The sequence below is a fragment of the Cyprinus carpio genome, chromosome A8 (genome assembly GCF_018340385.1).
Source record: "Cyprinus carpio isolate SPL01 chromosome A8, ASM1834038v1, whole genome shotgun sequence".
Lineage (NCBI taxonomy): Eukaryota > Metazoa > Chordata > Actinopteri > Cypriniformes > Cyprinidae > Cyprinus > Cyprinus carpio.
In genome coordinates, this window is record NC_056579.1 from 22508767 (window position 1) to 22531344 (window position 22578).

Sequence of the window (22578 nt, forward strand, 5' to 3'; positions counted from 1 at the left end):
ATAATGCATGTCAAAATGTAGAAGAGGCGCAGGCACCCGACCCGCTTCCCTAAATCAAGACTTATTTTCTTAAAAATCAAATCACAGCCATTAAGACGAGCAGATTCTGACCTCATAACACTGTACTATAATAAATCTCTGCCTCTTGCAGAGCAACACACAGAGATATGAGAGAGAGGGCAAGCTATACATGCTAAAACTTAATATCTCTTTTTAAAATTTTATAAATTTTTATGTGACGCTTACAGTTACTTATATTTTTTATCAAAAAAAAAATGCTTAAGTTATCTTATTTAAACTGATTTACACTAAAATTTAGCTGTTATTGAAGTAAAATATTTTTACTATCACCAACAATTTATCTTAAAATGCTGTGATGTGTTTTTATATAGAATAGCACAAACTATAAAACATTTTTTTTTTTCAGAATTTTAGATGTCGAGCAGATGTAACAGCAGGTTGCTAGTACATTTGAGAGGCTCTTATGAAACTGATCACTGTAATCACACAACATACATAAACACAAAATACATAAACATGAAGCATGAAAAAGCCACAAATCAGAATATTAAACATATTAAAAGAACATAAGTTTTGTGTCTTGTGGAAGTCAACAATGAAAGTGCGGCTAATAAAATTTAGTTTACAAACTAAGTCCATTTGGCCCAAAAAAATTGTCAATTTAATTTGCACACTGGTTTTCTTTATATATATATATATATATATATATATATATATATATATATATATATATATATATATATATATATTAATTTATTGTTAATGCAAGCTTGTTTTGTATGGAAGCTTGTTTCTGCCACAGGATAAAATAAATAAAAATGCAAAACAAAAGGGTAAAATTGCAACTTTTTATCTTAGCCTACTCTAACTTTTTTTTACTTCAAAACTGCGAAATATAGACAAATTTAATTTTGAGATATAAACTTGCAATTGTAGGAAAAAGAGTCTGAATGGTGAGATATAAACTCGCAAATTTGAGGAAAAAGAGTCTAAATTTTGAGATATAAAGTTGCAAATTTGAGGAAAAAGAGTCTGAATGATGAGATATAAAGTTGCAAATTTGAGGAAAAAGAGTCTGAATGATGAGATATAAAGTTGCAAATATGAGGAAAAAGAGTCTGAATGATGAGATATTAAGTTGCAAATTTGAGGTAAAGGAGTCTAAATGGTGAGATATAAAGTTGCAAATTTGAGGAAAAAGAGTCTAAATTTTGAGATATAAAGTTGCAAATTTGAGGAAAAAGAGTCTGAATGATGAGATATAAAGTTGCAAATTTGAGGTAAAGGAGTCTAAATGATGAGATATAAAGTTGCAAATTTGAGGAAAAAGGAGTCTAAATGATGAGATATAAAGTTGCAAATTTGAGGAAAAAGAGTCTGAATGATGAGATATAAAGTTGCAAATTTGAGGTAAAGGATGTCTAAATGGTGAGATATAAAGTTGCAAATTTGAGGAAAAAGAGTCTAATATGTTGTGAGATATGATATTAAGTTGCAAATTTGAGGTAAAGGAGTCTAAATGATGAGATATAAAGTTGCAAATTTGAGGAAAAAGGAGTCTAAATTTTGAGATATAAAGTTGCAAATATGAGGAAAAAGAGTCTGAATGATGAGATATAAAGTTGCAAATTTGAGGAAAAAGAGTCTGAATGATGAGATATAAAGTTGCAAATTTGAGGAAAAAGTCTGAACTGTGAGATATAAAGTTGCAAATTTGAGGAAAAGGAGTCTAAATGATGAGATATAAAGTTGCAAATTTGAGGAAAAGGGTCTGAATTGTGAGATATAAACTTGCAACTGTGAAAAGAAAAGTCTGAACTGTGGGACATAAACTCGAAAATTTGAAAAACAAAATATATGTATCTGAGTTACAAGATATAAACCCACAGATTTGAAGAAAAGAGTTTGAATTGTGAAAAATAAACTCACAAATTTGAGAATTAAAAAAAGAGTCTGAATTATGAGATATAAACTAGTAACTGTGAGAAGCCAGGATTTCATTTTTTTTATTTATCGGTGGAAAAAGAATAGCATTGCAAAATGTAAATTCTAAATAATAAAAAACTCTGTATTGCAAGGTATAAACAATTTATTTATTTATTTATTTTAATTCTGAGCCAGAAAAAAAGCTTCCATGGCTTTGATTCTATAATCAGTGAAGGGTCGCATTCATTCATGCACAACACAACTCGACTTTTTGATTGAATTGATTGAATCATGAAATGTGTTTTTGTTTAACTTCCCTTTGGATACATGTTTTTGTTTAGTTATATGCCCAATGGCCCATGCAGGGCCTTGTACTGAACACTGTCGTTCTACATAATGTCAAACCTGAAGAACGTGTGAAGACTTGTTCCATTTATGCTTTTTATGTATTTCATTAAGTCGAAGCTAATGCATGAAATTACTACATTTGCATTTCCTTCAAAAGTCCAGGATGAGACTGATGTTTCTGGACTGGCCGGCTCACAGCCCAGCACATTAACTAATCAAATTCACACGGCTACTTGTGATGCAAATCTGATGTGATGTCACATCTGTTGCTGAGGTGATAGCAAAAGGGCTAATGACACATTTCTGTCAATGCATCACGCTCAACAGAGTTGTTGTTTGAATCCAGCTCAACATAAACCCCGATCACTGATATTTACTGTCTAACAGCAGGTGGCGCTCTCAGGAACGAATGTCAATTATTGAAGGATCTTTAAAAAGCTCTTTATTTTCTGATAAAAAAGAAAACAAAAAATATGCATATTCGCAAACAGACATTTATATGGCTATGTCACTACAAGGTAAATATTTGACTGCTATTGTATGTTATTTGTGGCTTATTGTGTGGTTGATATTCATACATTCATAGACTCATATTTATTCGCTATTACAATATCAGATCAGAATCATTCAGTCAGTATTCATCAATGTAAATTAATAGATCTTTTTTTTCTGTTATATCATGAATATATATATATATATATATATATATATATATATATATATATATATATATATATATATATATATTTTTTTTTTTTTTTTTTTTTTATCACATATTGTATACACTACCAGTCAAAAACTTGGACACACTTAACTGAATTTATGTCATGATTTTAATATAAATTGTTAAATAATATGAATTAGTATGCAAAATGACCTTGAATTCATATATATTTATAATATTAAATCATGCTGATATTTCATAAATATTAATAGGCCCCTATATATATATATATATATTATATATATATATATATATATATATATATATATATATACCATTTTGGCTTTATATTAAGTATTTAAATCCAATCATGTGATACAATGCATTTATTTTGTACATGTTTTTACATTGCACTTATATTTTAAAAATACCTGCATGTATTTACATCTGTAATTAATTTCTGTAATGACACCTAGAATTACAATGTGTTTTGCTCAACAACATGAACACAATAAATACATTTGTACCAATCAATAATTTTTTTTTATTTTATTATTTTTTTAAATGTTTTTTTAGCATATAGTAATTAAAGACACCTAATATAAAGTGGGATGTAATATTTATTTATTTTTTACTTTAAAATGATTACATTTTGATCTAATGGATTATGGATAAATCTTATGTAAAATAAAAAATAAAAACAAAAAACAAACAAACAAAAAAAAACTAACAGTCTAAGTTTCAGCCAATAGTAAATAAAAATTTTAATCTAGACAAATAAGCTCAAATTTACATCTGATTTCCCATGTTATTTGGTCACTGCATAATTCCTACAGTCTCTCTCTGTGTGTGTGTGTCTGTCATAGTTTTAATAACTATTAATATATTCACATTTTAATAACAGAAGAAAAAGTGTGTCAGAACTTTTCACTGATAGTGTAATTGTCCGAATATTGTACACTGAATATAGATGTGAACATTAAAACACTGACTGACTCTGCATGTATAACGTCTGTAAATACTGTGAAAAGAAAACATCCTTCTCATTTCTCATGTATTCAGCTAACTCATCTAAGTCTTATTTGTATATGATCATAGGACTATGACAAGGACATGCCAGCTTTTTTCTTTTGCGTTGCGTTCAGGTTTCTCTGGACTTTCAGCTCAGGGTTGAGTCATATTCATAAAGCAGCCAGAAATAGAAATAGTAATACAACATTAATGCTTTGTTCTGATGCTGCTGTCAATTTTGTGGTTCCCATTGTAATAAAAACATAACATATGTGGAAAATGTATATAATAGATAGTCATGCTTTGTGCTTTAATGTGTGTTATCATGACCAGTGAAAGCAGAGAAGCAGTGGCCACATTCAATCAATCTGCTGGATGAAGCCAGTGCTTTCGTGACACATGGACTTCATTCGCTGTATGGCAGGCTGATTGAATTTGCCCATTAACCTGAACATCTCTTATCGTGTAGTAGTGTGGCAAAATATAGATGTCCAGACACATTTGAATTGGCCAGAGGATGAACATATTTAATATAGAATTCAGAAATGTCATGCACTGGAATTTGTTGTTTATTGTTTTTGTAGCTTTGCTATTCTGTTGCATGATGGGACACCCAAGACTTCAACTGAATTCTTTGTTTTGTCTCATATGTTTGGTAGAACTGTGATTTTATTTGCCTACAAAGCAAGCTGGATATTGATAGAAATGGAAATTCAAAAGACTTATTTTTTATCTTAGCATTTGTTGACTGAAAAACACAGTTTCCATGTTTTCAAATGTTTGTTATTATGTAATAGTTTGTTTAGTTGCAAAATCTTAGCATTTGTTGATTGAAATGTTTCTGGTGAATTTTTACAAAACCTGTCAAGAACGTCATATCAGGGTCATAATCTACCCCAAAATCCAAAGAATGTTTTGCAAAATATTAATATGAATTATAAGTATTAAGAAAATCATGCCTATATAACATATTGTGAAAAGAATAAATAAGTTTCTGATAAAAAAAAAAAAAAAACTAAAAAAAAAAACTAAATATTGTTTGTGGACAGCATGATTTTGATAGCTCTCATTACAGTAATGTCAATTAAATGAGAATAATCGTTAAGAATAATGAGAATTACAAACAAATGAAAACATCCGGATGCATTACAGTAATGAGGATCTGGGAGGAAAATGTCCTTAATTACCATGAGAATAAAGTCACGATGCAAAAAAAAATCTTAATGGGCCTTTAAATAATATATAAAATATATTGTAATTTTTTCTTCTTCTTTTTAGTGTGTTTTCAGGATGAAATATGACCTGGAAAAGTGAAATTAAACCCTTTGGATGACAGTATAGAGTTGTCTTTTAATTGTATATGCTGTGATTAAAATCAATTGTCTATTGAGAAAAAGAAAAAGGAAGAAAATGTCATTTACTTTGAGATTTTGATTAGCGTTTTGTGTTAAAAATACCTAGACGATTCTTGCATAACATGGCTAAACATGAAAAACCCATTGCCCTTTAAAAACTGATAATTATATAGTAAAAAATAAAATATGCAAATTAACTGATCATCTGGGAAATGCTTGTACATGTGTTTTTTTTTTCTTCTTTTTTTGTCTTTAGAGCTTTGAGATATGATTTCTCAGTGTATGTGAAATGTGTTTTTGTTTGCATGTTTTAGCAGCATTATAAATGTTTCAGTTTAAAGCAATCTGTCATTTAATTTCAAAATACAACTCTGGGAGTATCAAAAAAAAAAAAATCAGTTCCTAGATTCACTGGGAATCGCCTTATGAAATTTGTAAAGTGATTTTTGATTGTTCATATGTTCAAAAAAAAGAAAGAATTGTTTTATATGTTAGTACTGCCACAATAAAACTGGAGTGAAAACACTGCAATCTTTATTTTTGCTTATTAAGACTAAAGCAACATTCTTAAACGCATCATTTCTGTTCGATGGCAACAGTGAAATAAGCTTGAAATAAGAAAATAAGACATTGAAATTGAGATGTTACTGACATTGTCATTCAAATACGTGTGAATTTATTTAACATAAATGTTTTTTCCGCAAGAAAATGTTTATTTCAGAATATAACATTACATTATGTAGTGAGCATTAAAAGCCAACTGTGCTTTTGTGAAATGCAATAAAGCAATGATTATATCCACAAAAGCTTGTCAATCTGTTTTAAAATGTTTCATGATTTTTTCAGCACTGAGCAAGAATATATGTATTTTAAAAAAATATATAACTTAACGCTACAAACCAAAAAGAAATTATTTGGATCAAACAGCAACTTCCAGTTTTCATTCAACAAATTCTGTCATTTGTTTCTTCCAAAGATGCAAAACAGTTCTACTTAGAACGTTTAATTCTACCTGACAAACAGAACTTTTCACTTTTTTTCAATCAACTTCCACACCCACACACACACACACATACACACACACACACACACACTTTTCAATGACACATTACAAAACTATTGTTCCATTTCACTAAACTGAAGGAAGGTTTTCATGCAATAAATAAAGGCAAGGTACAGCATACTGAGTGTCTGTAAACCCGAGTGTGTTAACTCCATAAGCTACTAATAATCATCTGTAATATAGAAGCTGTGAAATTCAGGGCTGTTAAAGTCAATGCATGACACACAGTGATGTGCTTCAACAACTAACTCATCATTTCAAAAACAATCTGAGACAGTCTTGAGGACAATACTTAGCACAGTTGAATATCTTAAACAACTCAGACAATCACTGATTGGTATCTCCCATCTAATATGACTTGCATAAATAGTTGAATGGTTAAATATTTGATCGGCTGTGTGCAGAAGCCTTGGGACCATGTGACGTAAACACACATCAGCCCATGCAGCAGTTTGGGTTGGACATCTTCTTGTTATGATTTCCAGAAAGTTTGGCCACTGATACAGGCTCCTTGTACTCATCAGCGTGCTTCGTCACCTCTCTGAAGTGAAGGATAGAGAAATCATTCAATATCCATATAGTGCAATTTGTTAAAAACAACAACTACAAAAAAAAAAAAAAAAACCTTAAATATTTGAACAAGAAGATCATCAGAGAGAGAGAGAGAGAGAGAGAGAGAGAGATCATGTATTTTTTTTTTGTTTTGTTTTATTTGAATTATATACAAGGAAATCCACTTTTTAATCTCATAAGCTCAATAAATCTTAATATTGTCTCAATATTGACTGAGATAACTGTGTTTATGATTTTTTTCCATAACTGAACAGTCTTGGGTAAACACACTATTTATGTTTTATGATGTGAACTGAAGACTGAAAATTGCTGCATAACATACCACAATATGGCTTGACTGTCAGAGGAACATGTTTTGATTCACTTCTCTTCATCAAAGCATTACCCTCAGATTATGAAACTCAATCTGTTTATTTTTTGTGCTTTGTTTTTTTTTTTTTGTGTTTATTTTGGAAGTAATTTTGTGTGAGTAATTTTTTTTGGTGAATCTTTATGGGTGTATTTAGAATGTGTTATTAATAACATTTTGATATTTTTCTTGTATTTTATTGTATTATACATTGTCAAGAAAATAGAAAAAAATATATTGAAAAAATTTTTTTTGGGTCTTTTTATTTGACATATTTTTGTAAAATTCTTCTCTGTCTGTTTGGTCAATTTTGGTATTATTTTGCAAATAAGATGTTGACTTTAAAATGTATACCAGATAGATTTATTGAATTTACAGAATGTGTTTTCTTTTTGAATCGGGAGCAGAGCTTACCGCGCTAAATGAAGAACAGCCTCAATGATGTTGGACCCATCCTTTGCACTCGTCTCACAGAATAAGGCACTGTATGTCTAAACACAGAAAGCAGCCACAGTTTAGCACTTATACTAATAAAAAACTCACTTTCTAACTAACCTAGACTGCTTTAGGTCATATTCATTCATGTGCAGGTGGCAATGTTTTCATCCACATGTTGTTTTGGAACGCAAACAGGACAAATTTTGAATAAAGTCAGGCCAGTATTTGAGAAATATCCAAAAAGCCCAGTCTTCTTAAGCCTATGATAGTTTTTGTGTGACAAAACAGAGTTCAGGTGGTTTGGAATATAGATCATTAGTCATACAGACTACTTGTTATGGTGCTTTCATGGTGTTTTAAGGCCTTTTTGTAGCTTAAATACTTAGTCTCTATTCATGGTAAACCGCAGTTTTGCATGAGGGTGAGTAAATTATGACCATTTTAATTTTTTAGGGAAACAATACCCGCAAAAAACAGAAAGCAATGGTAAACCACAGTGAATCATTTCCGGGCACTAACCATGGCCAGTTTCTCTCCGTAGCTGGTTGGAATACATGTGACTCCATCCAGAAGAGCTTCCTTCCTCAGGTCTGTCTTATTCCCCACGAGCATGATGGGAATGTCATCCTGAGACACATCCTGCACCAGAAAAGATTCTCAGTAAGAATATCAGTATCATATTTAAACTGAACCAGCATTGTAGTGTTTATTTTAAAGGGGTCATATGAAGCTAAAAATAACTTTTTGTGTATTTGGTGTAATGAAATGTGTTTATGCAGTTTAAGGTTAAAAACACATAATTTTCCACATACTGTACATTATTGTTTCTCCTCTATGCCCCACCTTCTGAAACCTGTCAATTTTCACAAGGCTCATCTCTCTGAAAAGCGAGGTGTGCTGTGATTGGCCAGCTATCCAGCACGTTGTGATTGGCCGAATGCCTCAAGCGTGAGACGGAAGTGTTACGCCTCTTAACATATTGTGAAGCCTTGTCCAGCCAGAGTGACGAGAAAACAACATAAAACCCATTATAAACGTGATATAAACATGATTTCTAGTCGTGTTTTCTTTTGGAAGGCAAAAACAAAGTAGTTTCGCTTTCTCAACGGAACAACATCACACATGAGTGAGTCGCTGCCGGCTTGAGTGAGCAGAGGCGGGCGGCATAAGAACGGTGCAGCAGGTGGATTCTACGAAGGAGCGTACCTTGGTCTTGCAGCAACCACATGTGACGACCCTGGGCTGGACTCTGCTTCGTCCACGGTGAAAGCCTATTCAGCGATCCACAGTGAAACACACAGCGTCTATACGACATGGCGGCGGCAACAACAATACTACAATGAGAATAAAAGGTACGACTTCTTTCTTTGCGTGAACATCTGTGTGGTGTTATGCAAATCTTCCCACATACTGACGTAGAGATGTGGGGGCGTTAGAACGAGCTGTTTCAGGGGGGCATGGACGAGTCTCAACTTTGATAAAGAATATCTCTTTGAATTGGAGAATTTAGTCTTTGCAACTTCACAGATCCCACAGTGTGGCAAAATATAGATGTCCAGACTCATTTGAATTGGCCAGAGGGTGAACATATTTCATATAGCATTCAGATATGTCATGCACTGAAATCTGTTTATTGTTTTTGTAGCTTTGCTATTCTGTTGCATGATGGGACACCCAAGACTTATAGTAGACTAATAGTTTGTTTAGTTGCAAAATCTTAGCATTGTTGATTGAAATGTTTCTGGTGAATTTTTTACAAAACCTGTCAAGAACGTCATATCAGGGTCATAATCTACCCCAAAATCCAAAGAATGTTTTGCAAAATATTAATATGAATTATAAGTATTAAGAAAATCATGCCTATATAACATATTGTGAAAAGAATAAATAAGTTTCTGATAAAAAAAAAAAAAAAACTAAAAAAAAAAACTAAATAAAAAAAGTGGACAGCATGATTTTGATAGCTCTCATTACAGTAATGTCAATTAAATGAGAATAATCGTTAAGAATAATGAGAATTACAAACAAATGAAAAACATCCGGATGCATTACAGTAATGAGGATCTGGGAGGAAAATGTCCTTAATTACCATGAGAATAAAGTCACGATGCAAAAAAAAAAATCTTAATGGGCCTTTAAATAATATATAAAATATATTGTAATTTTTTCTTCTTCTTTTTAGTGTGTTTTCAGGATGAAAATATGACCTGGAAAAGTGAAATTAAACCCTTTGGATGACAGTATAGAGTTGTCTTTTAATTGTATATGCTGTGATTAAAATCAATTGTCTATTGAGAAAAAGAAAAAGGAAGAAAATGTCATTTACTTTGAGATTTTGATTAGCGTTTTGTGTTAAAAATACCTAGACGATTCTTGCATAACATGGCTAAACATGAAAACCCATTGCCCTTTAAAAACTGATAATTATATAGTAAAAAATAAAATATGCAAATTAACTGATCATCTGGGAAATGCTTGTACATGTGTTTTTTTTTTCTTCTTTTTTTGTCTTTAGAGCTTTGAGATCTGATTTCTCAGTGTATGTGAAATGTGTTTTGTTTGCATGTTTAGCAGCATTATAAATGTTTCAGTTTAAAGCAATCTGTCATTTAATTTCAAAATACAACTCTGGGAGTATCAAAACAAAAAATCAGTTCCTAGATTCACTGGGAATCGCCTTATGAAATTTGTAAAGTGATTTTTGATTGTTCATATGTTCAAAAAAAAGAAAGAATTGTTTTATATGTTAGTACTGCCACAATAAAACTGGAGTGAAAACACTGCAATCTTTATTTTTGCTTATTAAGACTAAAGCAACATTCTTAAACGCATCATTTCTGTTCGATGGCAACAGTGAAATAAGCTTGAAATAAGAAAATAAGACATTGAAATTGAGATGTTACTGACATTGTCAGACAAATACGTGTGAATTTATTTAACATAAATGTTTTCCGCAAGAAAATGTTTATTTCAGAATATAACATTACATTATGTAGTGAGCATTAAAAGCCAACTGTGCTGTTGTGAAATGCATAAAGCAATGATTATATCCACAAAAGCTTGTCAATCTGTTTTAAAATGTTTCATGATGTTATTAGCACTGAGCAAGAATATATGTATTTTTAAAAAAATATATAACTTAACGCTACAAACCAAAAAGAAATTATTTGGATCAAACAGCAACTTCCAGTTTTCATTCAACAAATTCTGTCATTTGTTTCTTCCAAAGATGCAAACAGTTCTACTTAGAACGTTTAATTCTACCTGACAAACAGAACTTTTCACTTTTTTTCAATCAACTTCCACACCCACACACACACACACACACACACACACACACACACACACACACACACACACACACTTTTCAATGACACATTACAAAACTATTGTTCCATTTCACTAAACTGAAGGAAGTTTTCATGCAATAAATAAAGGCAAGGTACAGCATACTGAGTGTCTGTAAACCCGAGTGTGTTAACTCCATAAGCTACTAATAATCATCTGTAATATAGAAGCTGTGAAATTCAGGGTTCAATTCAGTGATGTGCTTCAACAACTAACTCATCATTTCAAAAACAATCTGAGACAGTCTTGAGGACAATACTTAGCACAGTTGAATATCTTAAACAACTCAGACAATCACTGATTGGTATCTCCCATCTAATATGACTTGCATAAATAGTTGAATGGTTAAATATATTGATCGGCTGTGTGCAGAAGCCTTGGGACCATGTGACGTAAACACACATCAGCCCATGCAGCAGTTTGGGTTGGACATCTTCTTGTTATGATTTCCAGAAAGTTTGGCCACTGATACAGGCTCCTTGTACTCATCAGCGTGCTTCGTCACCTCTCTGAAGTGAAGGATAGAGAAATCATTCAATATCCATATAGTGCAATTGTTTAAAAAAACAACAACTACAAAAAAAAAAAAAAAACCTTAAATATTTGAACAAGAAGATCATCAGAGAGAGAGAGAGAGAGAGAGAGAGAGAGATCATGTAGAGAGAGAGAGAGAGAGTGTTTTATTTGTATTGTATATGGGGAATTCCACTTTTTAATCTCATAAACTCAATAAATCTTAATATTGTCTCAATATTGACTGAGATAACTGTGTTTATGATTTTTTTCCATAACTGAACAGTCTTGGGTAAACACACTATTTATGTTTTATGATGTGAACTGAAGACTGAAAATTGCTGCATAACATACCACAATATGGCTTGACTGTCAGAGGAACATGTTTTGATTCACTTCTCTTCATCAAAGCATTACCCTCAGATTATGAAACTCAATCTGCTGCCCTCTTGTGCTTTGTGTTAATATTACAAACAATACTGTGGCAGTCAGTTCGTCTGAAAGCTCTTTATGGGTGAATCTCACAGAACCTATTAAGAATGTGTCCAAAATAACATTTTGATATTTTTCTTGTATTTTATTGTATTATACAATGCATCACTGCATTATACATTGTCAAGAAAATAGAAAAAAATATATTGATTATATTTAATATTTTTTTTTTTTTTTTGAAATATTTTTGTAAAATTCTTCTCTGTCTGTTTGGTCAATTTTGGTATTATTTTTGCAAATAAGATGTTGACTTTAAAATGTATACCAGATAGATTTATTGAATTTACAGAATGTGTTTTCTTTTTGAATCGGGAGCAGAGCTTACCGCGCTAAATGAAGAAACAGCCTCAATGATGTTGGACCCATCCTTTGCACTCGTCTCACAGAATAAGGCACTGTATGTCTAAACACAGAAAGCAGCCACAGTTTAGCACTTATACTAATAAAAAACTCACTTTCTAACTAACCTAGACTGCTTTAGGTCATATTCATTCATGTGCAGGTGGCAATGTTTTCATCCACATGTTGTTTGGAACGCAAACAGGACAAATTTTGAATAAAGTCAGGCCAGTATTTGAGAAATATCCAAAAAGCCCAGTCTTCTTAAGCCTATGATAGTTTTGTGTGACAAAACAGAGTTCAGGTGGTTTGGAATATAGATCATTAGTCATACAGACTACTTGTTATGGTGCTTTCATGGTGTTTTAAGGCCTTTTTGAAGCTTAAATACTTAGTCTCTATTCATGGTAAACCGCAGTTTGCATGAGGGTGAGTAAATTATGACCATTTTAATTTTTTAGGGAAACAATACCCGCAAAAAACAGAAAGCAATGGTAAACCACAGTGAATCATTTCCGGGCACTAACCATGGCCAGTTTCTCTCCGTAGCTGGTTGGAATACATGTGACTCCATCCAGAAGAGCTTCCTTCCTCAGGTCTGTCTTATTCCCCACGAGCATGATGGGAATGTCATCCTGAGACACATCCTGCACCAGAAAAGATTCTCAGTAAGAATATCAGTATCATATTTAAACTGAACCAGCATTGTAGTGTTTATTTTAAAGGGGTCATATGATGCTAAAAATAACTTTTTGTGTATTTGGTGTAATGAAATGTGTTTATGCAGTTTAAGGTTAAAAACACATAATTTTCCACATACTGTACATTATTGTTTCTCCTCTATGCCCCGCCTTCTGAAACACGTCGATTTTCACAAGGCTCATCTCTCTGAAAAGCGAGGTGTGTTGTGATTGGCCAGCTATCCAGCACGTTGTGATTGGCCGAATGCCTCAAGCGTGAGACGGAAATGTTACGCCTCTTAATATATTGTGAAGCCTTGTCCAGCCAGAGTGACGAGACAAAAACATAAAACCCATTATAAACGTAATATAAACATGATTTCTAGTCGTGTCTTCTTTTGGAAGGCAAAAACTAAGTAGTTTCGCTTTCTCAACAGAACAACATCTCACACTGCGGCCTTGAGTGAGTCGCTGCCGGCTTGAGTGAGCAGAGGCGGGCGGCATAAGAACGGTGCAGCAGGTGGATTCTACGAAGGAGCATACCTTGGTCTTGCAGCAACCACATGTGACGACCCTGGGCTGGACTCTGCTTCGTCCACGGGTGAAAGCCTATTCAGCGATCCACAGTGAAAACACACAGCGTCTATACGACATGGCGGCGGCAACAACAATACTACAATGAGAATAAAAGGTACGACTTCTTTCTTTGCGTGAACATCTGTGTGGTGTTATGCAAATCTTCCCACATAGTGACGTAGTGATGTGGGGGCGTTAGAACGAGCTGTTTCAGGGGGGCATGGACGAGTCTCAACTTTGATAAAGAATATCTCTTTGAATTGGAGAATTTAGTCTTTGCAACTTCACAGATCTTCTTTATTCACCAAGAGCTTGTAAGACTCCAAAGAGAAAGGAAAATTTGAAATCGCATCACATGACCCCTTTTAAAGGTGCAGTATGTAATATTGACAGCTAATGGTTGAAATGGGTATTGCAGTCAAAATTCTAAATATTGGAGGCCCCTTCTACTCAGGGACGCTCACGTGGGTTGCCAGATTAAGGACACACCACAGGAACGAGCACAACTGACAATGGAAGGCAACACACTATAAGTTGAGTTACTCATGATTTAAGAAGCCTCTGGATGTAGAGCTTTCTAGACAGATGCCGAGGCTTTTTAGGTCAGGGAGAATCTGCAATCTCTGACCCAGTTTGTTTGCTGGCTTCCATGGCTGCAATACGCTGTATTTTCTGCCAAATGGCAACCCAGGTTATCAAAATACTATTGGGTAAATTGGCAGTGGGAGGAGTCACACAAACCAAAACAAAAACAGACATTCTGACATGGAACGCAAATTTCAAAGTAGAATAACTGTCTGTTACATTGTTTTTCTGAGAAACAAGTATGTGAACTTAGCATGTTTTCTAAATATCTGCAAACATATTACGCCATTTAATGCTTTAGTAGAGTCAAAAAACTACACACAGCACCTTTAAAGGAATAGTTCCCCCCAAAATTAAAATTTGATGTTTATCTGCTTACCCCCAGGGCATCCAGGATTCATGTGACTTTGTTTCTTCAGTAGAACACAAACGAAGATTTTTAACTCAAAGCGTTGCAGTCTGTCAGGCATATAATGGAAGTGAATGGGTATCACGGCTTTGAGAGTCAAAAAAACATACACAAACAAAACCAAATTAAACCCTGCGGCTCGTGACAATACACTGATGTGTAAAGACACGAAATGATCGGTATTTATATAGTTTTTTACCTCTGATTCACCACAATGTCCGAACTGTCCTAAGTGCATTCTCAACAGCCGGCGCCTGATGCGTCTTCTTCTTCAGCCTGTGCATGACGCGTCTTCTTCTACTTCTTCCGGTACGGCGGACTGCAGACTTATAAGTGCATTACCACCACCTATCTCTCAAATGGACCATTGACACTCTATCTACAATCTCAATTAGGAGTGTCAATGGTCCATTTGAGAGATAGGTGGCGTTAATGCACTTATAAGTCTGCAATCCGCCGTAAAGCAAGAAGAAGAAGAAGAAACGTGCCGGGCCGGCTGTTGAGAATATGCTCAGGACAGTTCGGACACTGTGGTGAACTAGAGGTAAAAAACTTTATAAATACTGTTCAGTTTCTTGCACAGACTGATCGTTTCGTGTCTTTACACATCAATGTACTGTCACGAGCCACACGGATTAATTTGGTTTTGTTTGTGTATGTTTTTTTGACTCTCAAAGCCATGATTCCCATTCACTTCCATTATATGACTGACAGACTGCAATGCTTTGGGTTAAAAATCTTTGTTTTTGTTCTACTGAAGAAACAAAGTCACCTACATCTTGGATGCCCTGGGGGTAAGCAGATAAACATAAAATTCTCATTTTTGTGTGAACTATCCCTTTAATATGGCATATCATTGAAAACCTTACAGTGCATTTAACTCCTACATCAAGAAAAATCTATGTAGACATGTTTACAAGATTCCTCTCCACTTCACCTAGATCATTTATGGAAACAAAGTTAAACAACGCTTTAATCAGACATGAACACATTAGCATAGAACTGTTCAGCAAATAGACCTGTCCTGATGAGTGACAGTCCTGAGGGTGAAGTAGCACCAGCTACAAATGACCTGTCAATTCTACATAACTAAATTATGACTGTTTATGTGGCTGAAATACCTCAATGATGTCGACCCATTCACGCACATTCAGAAAGCTCTTCTCACACGTGACGTCATACAGTAGGAGAACTCCATCAGCCCTCCTGAAGTAAGACTTCGCAATGCTCCGAAACCTGTAAAAGTGATACCAGAGTATTCAACTTTCAGCCCAAAGTACACTTTGGTTTGTATGCGTACACTACGGTATTTGCTTAATTTGCATGCTCGCATATGCGCCTTCAGTTTTTTTTGTATTTTTTTGCACTTTTTTATTTGTTCCCTTGGCAATTCTGGTTCAGAATGTTGTTTTAACAGAGGAGGTGGAGCAAAATCAAAACAGCTTGAGATCACAACAACTACAGATGACCACTTTGATTAGCACTTGTGTGAAGATATTAAAAGATACATAGTACAAAGACATTTTATCACTCATAACTTCAGGGGAGAAAAAGTGCAGACACTGGACAAGGAAACATTAGTGCACGTATGGAGTGACTGTGATCACACAGGCTATCAAAGAGTACACTTTAGTGATGTGTCGTTCTTGAATATTCTATTGCGCAATATTCTATAGGTTCTGTACTGCTAGTAGTAGTTCACCTGTTTCAGTCAATGCAGTATGAGCTGGAAAGAGAATTGATTAGTTCGTCTCATGAGTCTTTCGGGTTTTTGAGTCGTTCCTTTATCACGTGACACCCCCACACGCTAAATCTGTGCTGTCTGAGCCGCAAAGAGAATTGATTAGTTCATCTCTCGGGTCTTCGGGTTGTTCGTTTTTTTGTGACAACATTGTCTAGAGAAATTAGTTAATTTACAACCTTCCTTACAAATGGGTGCATAGTAATTATTATTATAATTTTTTATTATAATTATTATTTACTCTTACAGTTACGTCATGCATTTCTGGTCTCAAATTGTTGCTTTTAATTTGTCATGATGGTACTTTTCCATAACACTGAATGTGGTAATAAAGAGTTGGTTATGCTTTAAATTTTGTCCATATGATGGCGAAATCACTTTGATAAAGAAGATAATTTTTTTTTGTGTGTGTGTTTGTTTGTTTGTTTTTATTTTTTACAGTGGATTCTAATCTTCAAAAATTACCTCGTTGTATGATTTATGTCTTTTGAGTTCACCCTTCAGATTAGACTATAGAACTGTAGTGTTATTTGTTTAGGATTCATGAAGCATTTTTGAGTCACTCATATTTTTAGTCCATTATAAATTACCTTCAATGTTTACAAGTTGTTTTTTTAACTGAAAAGTCACATGTACTTGCCAATGATACTCAATTACTTGTAACTATTTACTTTTATACTTGATAACTTAATTGTGCAGTTATTAAATAAATCAGATTGTCTGTGTAAACCATACTTTTGTAACATATGACACTTTATAAACATTAGAAACACTGTGTACATACTTTTGAATTGTTGTTTATTGTTTATTTTTGTGCCAGAAAAGCTTTATAGCAAAGAGGTTAACTATTCCAAAATAAATTAAAACAATAAAAAAAGGGCATTACAGTTTTTGATAATGTTTTTCTGCTAGGTAAACTGTATGATGGGTCCAGAAGATGTGAATAGTCCTTAAAGCCCTTGTCCTCCTCTATAGAAAATGGCTGATAGTCACAAGCAATCATTATCACCAGAGCCTCATCAAGTTTGCTTTGTCTTAATGGATCCATTGGTCTTGTTACAAAACTGCTCATTGAAGTTTGTTGTTGTGGCCTCCTTGGCCTAACGGTTCCTTGGATGGTGGTGTGTGCTGCTGGTGTACTGGATGCTGTAGATGTGGTCAGCGTGCCAGCCAAAGCCGTCAAAGGTCCAGCAGAAAAAGTGCTAGTGGTAGAAACAGCTCCAGCTGCTGCAGAGCAATCATCTTCAGTCTCTGTTCTAACTTGTGCTAACAGCACCGTAGGATGTGAGGATTTAAGGTGCCTTCTCAAATTAGAAGTGCTTCCTCCTTTAGTTGAAAAACTTTTTTGCATATGTTGCATTTAGCTTCAGTGGCTGAAGTTGCCACAAAATGAGACCAAACATCACTCCTTTTTCTAGTGCTCATTATCCTGAGGTGTTAAAATCTGTCTGAGGCTCTTCTCTGCCCCTCACCTAGTGCAAAACAAAGGGGGATGGTATGGAATGGTCACCGTTCCCTTGGTGACAGTCTTGAGTGATAGTTGTCCTTCAGCTGAACCATTGGTTAAACCTTTGTGTGACCCAACCACATTATATTTCTAAGTAAATAACTTTAACTCTCCAGTTTTATTTCATTTTGGGTTATAACTGTTGAAGCTGAAGTTATCATAACCTTAAATAACATTAACAATTCAAATTCAAATGTTATTTGCTTTTAATTTATGTCATCATGTCCTTTTTGAGCAATCTTCTTAAACATATATTAGACCAATATGTCAAGTCTGCCTAGGAAAAGCAATTATTATACCAGCAAACTTAAAATTGGAGTAAAAATGAACAAACTAGGCTATAAATACTTTGCATTGTAGGCTTGGATTATTATATTATTATATAGCCTAGAGTTTATTTACAGATAGACAGTCAAAAAGACAAATTAATCAATGTTTTATTTATAACAGGATTTTATTTATTTATAAAATAATAACAAATCACAGATCCTCAAGAAACAGTAACAAAAACATAGTGACAGAAATGTTAGAAATAGTGTATGGGGTGTCACGTGATTAAGGAACGACTCAAAAACCCGAAAGACTCATGAGACGAACTAATCAATTCTCTTTCCGGCTCATACTGCATTGGTTTAGCGTGTGGGGGTGTCACGTGATTAAGGAACGACTCAAACCCGAAGACTTGTCAGATAAGGGGTGAGGTGAGCTAATCATAGACTGAAGACCCAGGTAAAGAATGAATTAATCTTTTCTGTATCTTATAGCATTGTAGTTTTGTATTGTTTGTAGTGTGATCAACGTTTGCGTAAGTAGTAGATGTGTTGGGGAAGTAACAAGTAACATTTTAATTACATTTTGCTAAAATGAATTAAATGAACAAAATGACTCGAAAAAAGATTCGTTCATTTTGCTGAATGAGACTCAAAAGTCTGAGACGGTAAAATGATCCGAACTTCCCATCACTAGTACACTTCGAAAGGCTATTGTAAGCTTTCGCATCAAAACCGAACTTTAGATTACTCGTTGACAACTGTGCCCCTAGAGGCTCATGATGGAACTTCGGGAGGGTTTGTGATCATTACATACAATCACAGGTCACTTTATATGTTACACATTGCCTGTTAACACTATATATAAAATCAGATATATAAATATATATTAAATATATAATCAGCCTATCACATGGCGGCAACTCAATGCATTTAGGCATGTAGACATGGTCAAGATGATCTGCTGAAAGTCAAACGAAGGACAGTCTGAAAAAGAGAAAATATCCATTGAGTGGCAGTTCTGTGTGCAAAAAAATGCCTTGTTGATGCCAGAATTCAGAGGAGTATGGCCAGACTGGTTTAAGCAATCGTTACTCAAATAACCATTTGTTAAAACCGAGGTTTGCAGAAGAGCATCTCTGAACGCAGATGGGCTTACAGCAGCAAAGGGTAGCGTAAAAACAGCTGTCAACAAAGCTTAAATCATCTAAAACTGGTTTCTTGAACATGGCATTGAGTGCTTCATCCACACTCATCAGAACTCTATCCAGCAGAGCACCTTTATGATGTGTTGGAACGGGAGATTTGCATCATGAATACACAGCCAACAAATCTGCAGCAACTGCATAATGCTTTCATGTCAATATGGACCAAAATCTGAGGAATGTTTCTAGTACATTGTTGAATCTATGGCATGAAGAACTGACCCTTCACAGCAAGTTTGATTGACAGGTGATCTGACCAGTCATAACGCAGAATCTGCCATTTTGTCTGACAAAAAAACCAGACAAGAGAGTCGATTAACGTCAGTGGACTTGAACTCAAAAAATGGTGTATATTGACGTCTTTCCGCAGTTGAAACAAGGTACCTTCTGAAGTTCATTCATGTTTATTTCTTGCTATAATTAGTAAAGAGAAAGAGATGATCGGTTCACATGCTGCTTAAACTGAGACGCTACAGCGATCTGTCATCACGCATTACAGAGCCACAAAACAATGTTTATTGATTATTCATCATCAACTGAAAAGGTTTCCCAGTTTATTGATTATCACCTGCAGCCTAATTCTGATAATTCAGATTATGTTGAATTTATTACTGAGATGACTATGTTTGTTTTGACAAATAATTACTTTATGTTTGATAATGACTTTTACTTACAGACACATGGAACTGCCATGGGTACGCCATTAGCTTATTAAATGATGAATTACCTGTTCCACATCAAATGTGATTTAAGTTTGCAGTTAAAACATCCGTGTCCACTGGTTTACATCAGAAAAACGAGTCGCCCGTTAAAAATTCATATTAGTGAACATAAATCTGCAATCAGATGATAGAAAACAAACAAGAAATACCATATACAAAAGACTAAAACAGAGTAAAGTGGGACTGGACAAATAAAATTTAGGTGAGGTATGCAATCTTAAACAAGTGAGTCTTGAGTCTGGATTTCTGATATCAGGTGGTAGTGAATTCCAGAGATGGAGAGCAGAGCAACAGAATGCCCTGCTTATCATGGTGGAGAGGTGAGCAAAAGGAACAGTAAGGCAAAGAGAAGTGGCAGATCTAAGAGAAAGGGAGTGAAAATGGATGTGGAGGAGGTCAGGCAGAAGGGGAAAGTTTATGGATGGCCTTAAAAGTGAACAAGAGAATTTTAAAGTCAATGTGAATACTCCCCGCAAAATGAAAATTTGAGCTGTACTCAGGCAGCGTACGCTCTTCTGTGTCAGCCGCAACACAGGACACGCTGTTTTCTTTCAAATCAAATCAAAATGCGTACAGCCCAGATTCGCCAAAATGGCGCTATGCTGATGTGGAGTGTCACAGAGGTGTCTTTATTTTTGTTTTATTCACGTACAAAAAGTATTCTCGTCGCTTCATAACGTTACGGTTGAATCACTGATGGCTGATGGACTATTCTGATGATGCTTTTCATACTTTTCTGGACCTTGACAGTGTATTTTGCTTGGCAGTCTATGGGAAAGTCACATGCCTTCCAGTTTTCATCAAAAATATCTTCAATTGTGTTCTGAAGACGAATGAAGCTTTTGGAACGACATGGGGGTAAGTGATTAATGACAAAATTTTCATTTTGGGGTGGAGTATCCCTTTAACCAGAAGCCAGTGAACCTGCTGCAGAATAGGGGTGATGTGGTAAAAGGAGGGGATTCTGGTGACGATTCAGGGTGTTAAGTTTTGAAACAACTGAAGTTTATAAAGGGATTTGTGAGGAAGAACAGAGAGAAGAAAATTACAATAATCAATCCGGGAAATAACAAGACTGTGAACAAGAATAGCAGTAGTATGAGGGGTAAGGGAGGGACGAAAGCGGTTAATATTATGTAGATAGAAACAAGCGGACCGGGTGATATTATTAATATGGGATTGAAATGACAGTTGCTTGAAATTCTTAAAAAAATAACAAAATTTGAAAGCTGAGACTTTGTTTCACCCCAAAAGTAACCTTCTCTGTCTTGTCTGTTTGCGAGTTGTCAGTTTCCTCTTTGCTCCGCGATGTATTTTTCACTGTGTGAGAACATCATGTATGGTGTGAGAAGGCCATGGCTTGACGTACATAGCAACAGTAACGATGGGGAGCTGGTCTTTGCAAAGGGTCAATTAAGGCAGTTCTGAAGGCAAAAGGGGTCCGACCCAGTACTAGCAAGGTGTACCTAAGAAAGTGTCTGAGTGTACAGTCGTGGCCAAAAGTTTTGAGAATTTCATAAATATTGGAAATTGGAAAAGTTGCTGCTTAAGTTTTTATAATAGCAATTTGCATATACTCCAGAATGTTATGAAGAGTGATCAGATGAATTGCATTGTCCTTCTTTGCCATGAAAAGTAACTTAATCCCAAAAAAACAAAACAGTCCTGTGTCATGCCAACAGTAAAGCATCCTGACACCATTCATGTGTGGGGTTGCTTCTCATCCAAGGTAAAGTGAGGCTCACTCACAATTCTGCCCAAAAACACAGCCATGAATAAAGAATGGTACCAAAACACCCTCCAACAGCAACTTCTTCCAACAACCCCGACAACAGTTTTGGTGAAGAACAATGCATTTTCCAGCACGATGGAGCACCGTGCCATAAGGCAAAAGTGATAACTAAGAGGCTCGGGGACCAGAGTGTTGAAATTTTGGGTCCATGGCCTGGAAACTCCCCAGATCTTAATCCCATTGAGAACTTGTGGTCAATCCTCAAGAGGCGGGTGGACAAACCCACTAATTCTGACAAACTCCAAGAAGTTATTATGAAAGAATGGGTTGCTATCAGTCAGGATTTGGCCCAGAAGTTGATTGAGAGCATGCCCAGTCGAATTGCAGAGGTCCTGAAAAAGAAGGGCCAACAACTGCAAATACTGACTCTTTGCATAAATGTCATGTAATTGTCGATAAAAGCCTTTGAAACGTATGAAGTGCTTGTAATTATATTTCAGTACATCACAGAAACAACTGAAACAAAGATCTAACAGCAGTTTAGCAGCAAACTTTTTGAAAACTAATATTTATGTAATTCTCAAAACTTTTGGCCACGACTGTACATTACTGGTTTTAATGTAAATTCAGATAATAGATCAGGTTAGATGCCGTACTAAATTTAAAGGTGCAGTGTGTAAATTGTAGCGGCATCTAGCGGTGAGGTTGCGAA

The 22578-nt window shown here is 34.7% G+C and overlaps 1 protein-coding gene across 1 annotated transcript in view; it reads right to left on the reverse strand.

Annotated features, from left to right (window-relative positions):
• Positions 1–6297: 6297 nt before the first annotated feature.
• The window catches only part of LOC109064086 (ras and EF-hand domain-containing protein-like), a 29372-nt gene continuing 13091 nt past the window's right edge, over positions 6298–22578 (reverse strand). Inside the window, exons 15-18 of the mRNA XM_042762827.1 lie at positions 15812–15926; positions 12968–13087; positions 7725–7801; positions 6298–6929 (exon numbers count right to left, since the gene is read on the reverse strand). Coding sequence (XP_042618761.1) covers positions 6824–6929; positions 7725–7801; positions 12968–13087; positions 15812–15926 — 418 coding nt within the window. The 3' untranslated portion in view covers positions 6298–6823. The remainder of the gene's footprint in view (positions 6930–7724; positions 7802–12967; positions 13088–15811; positions 15927–22578) is intronic.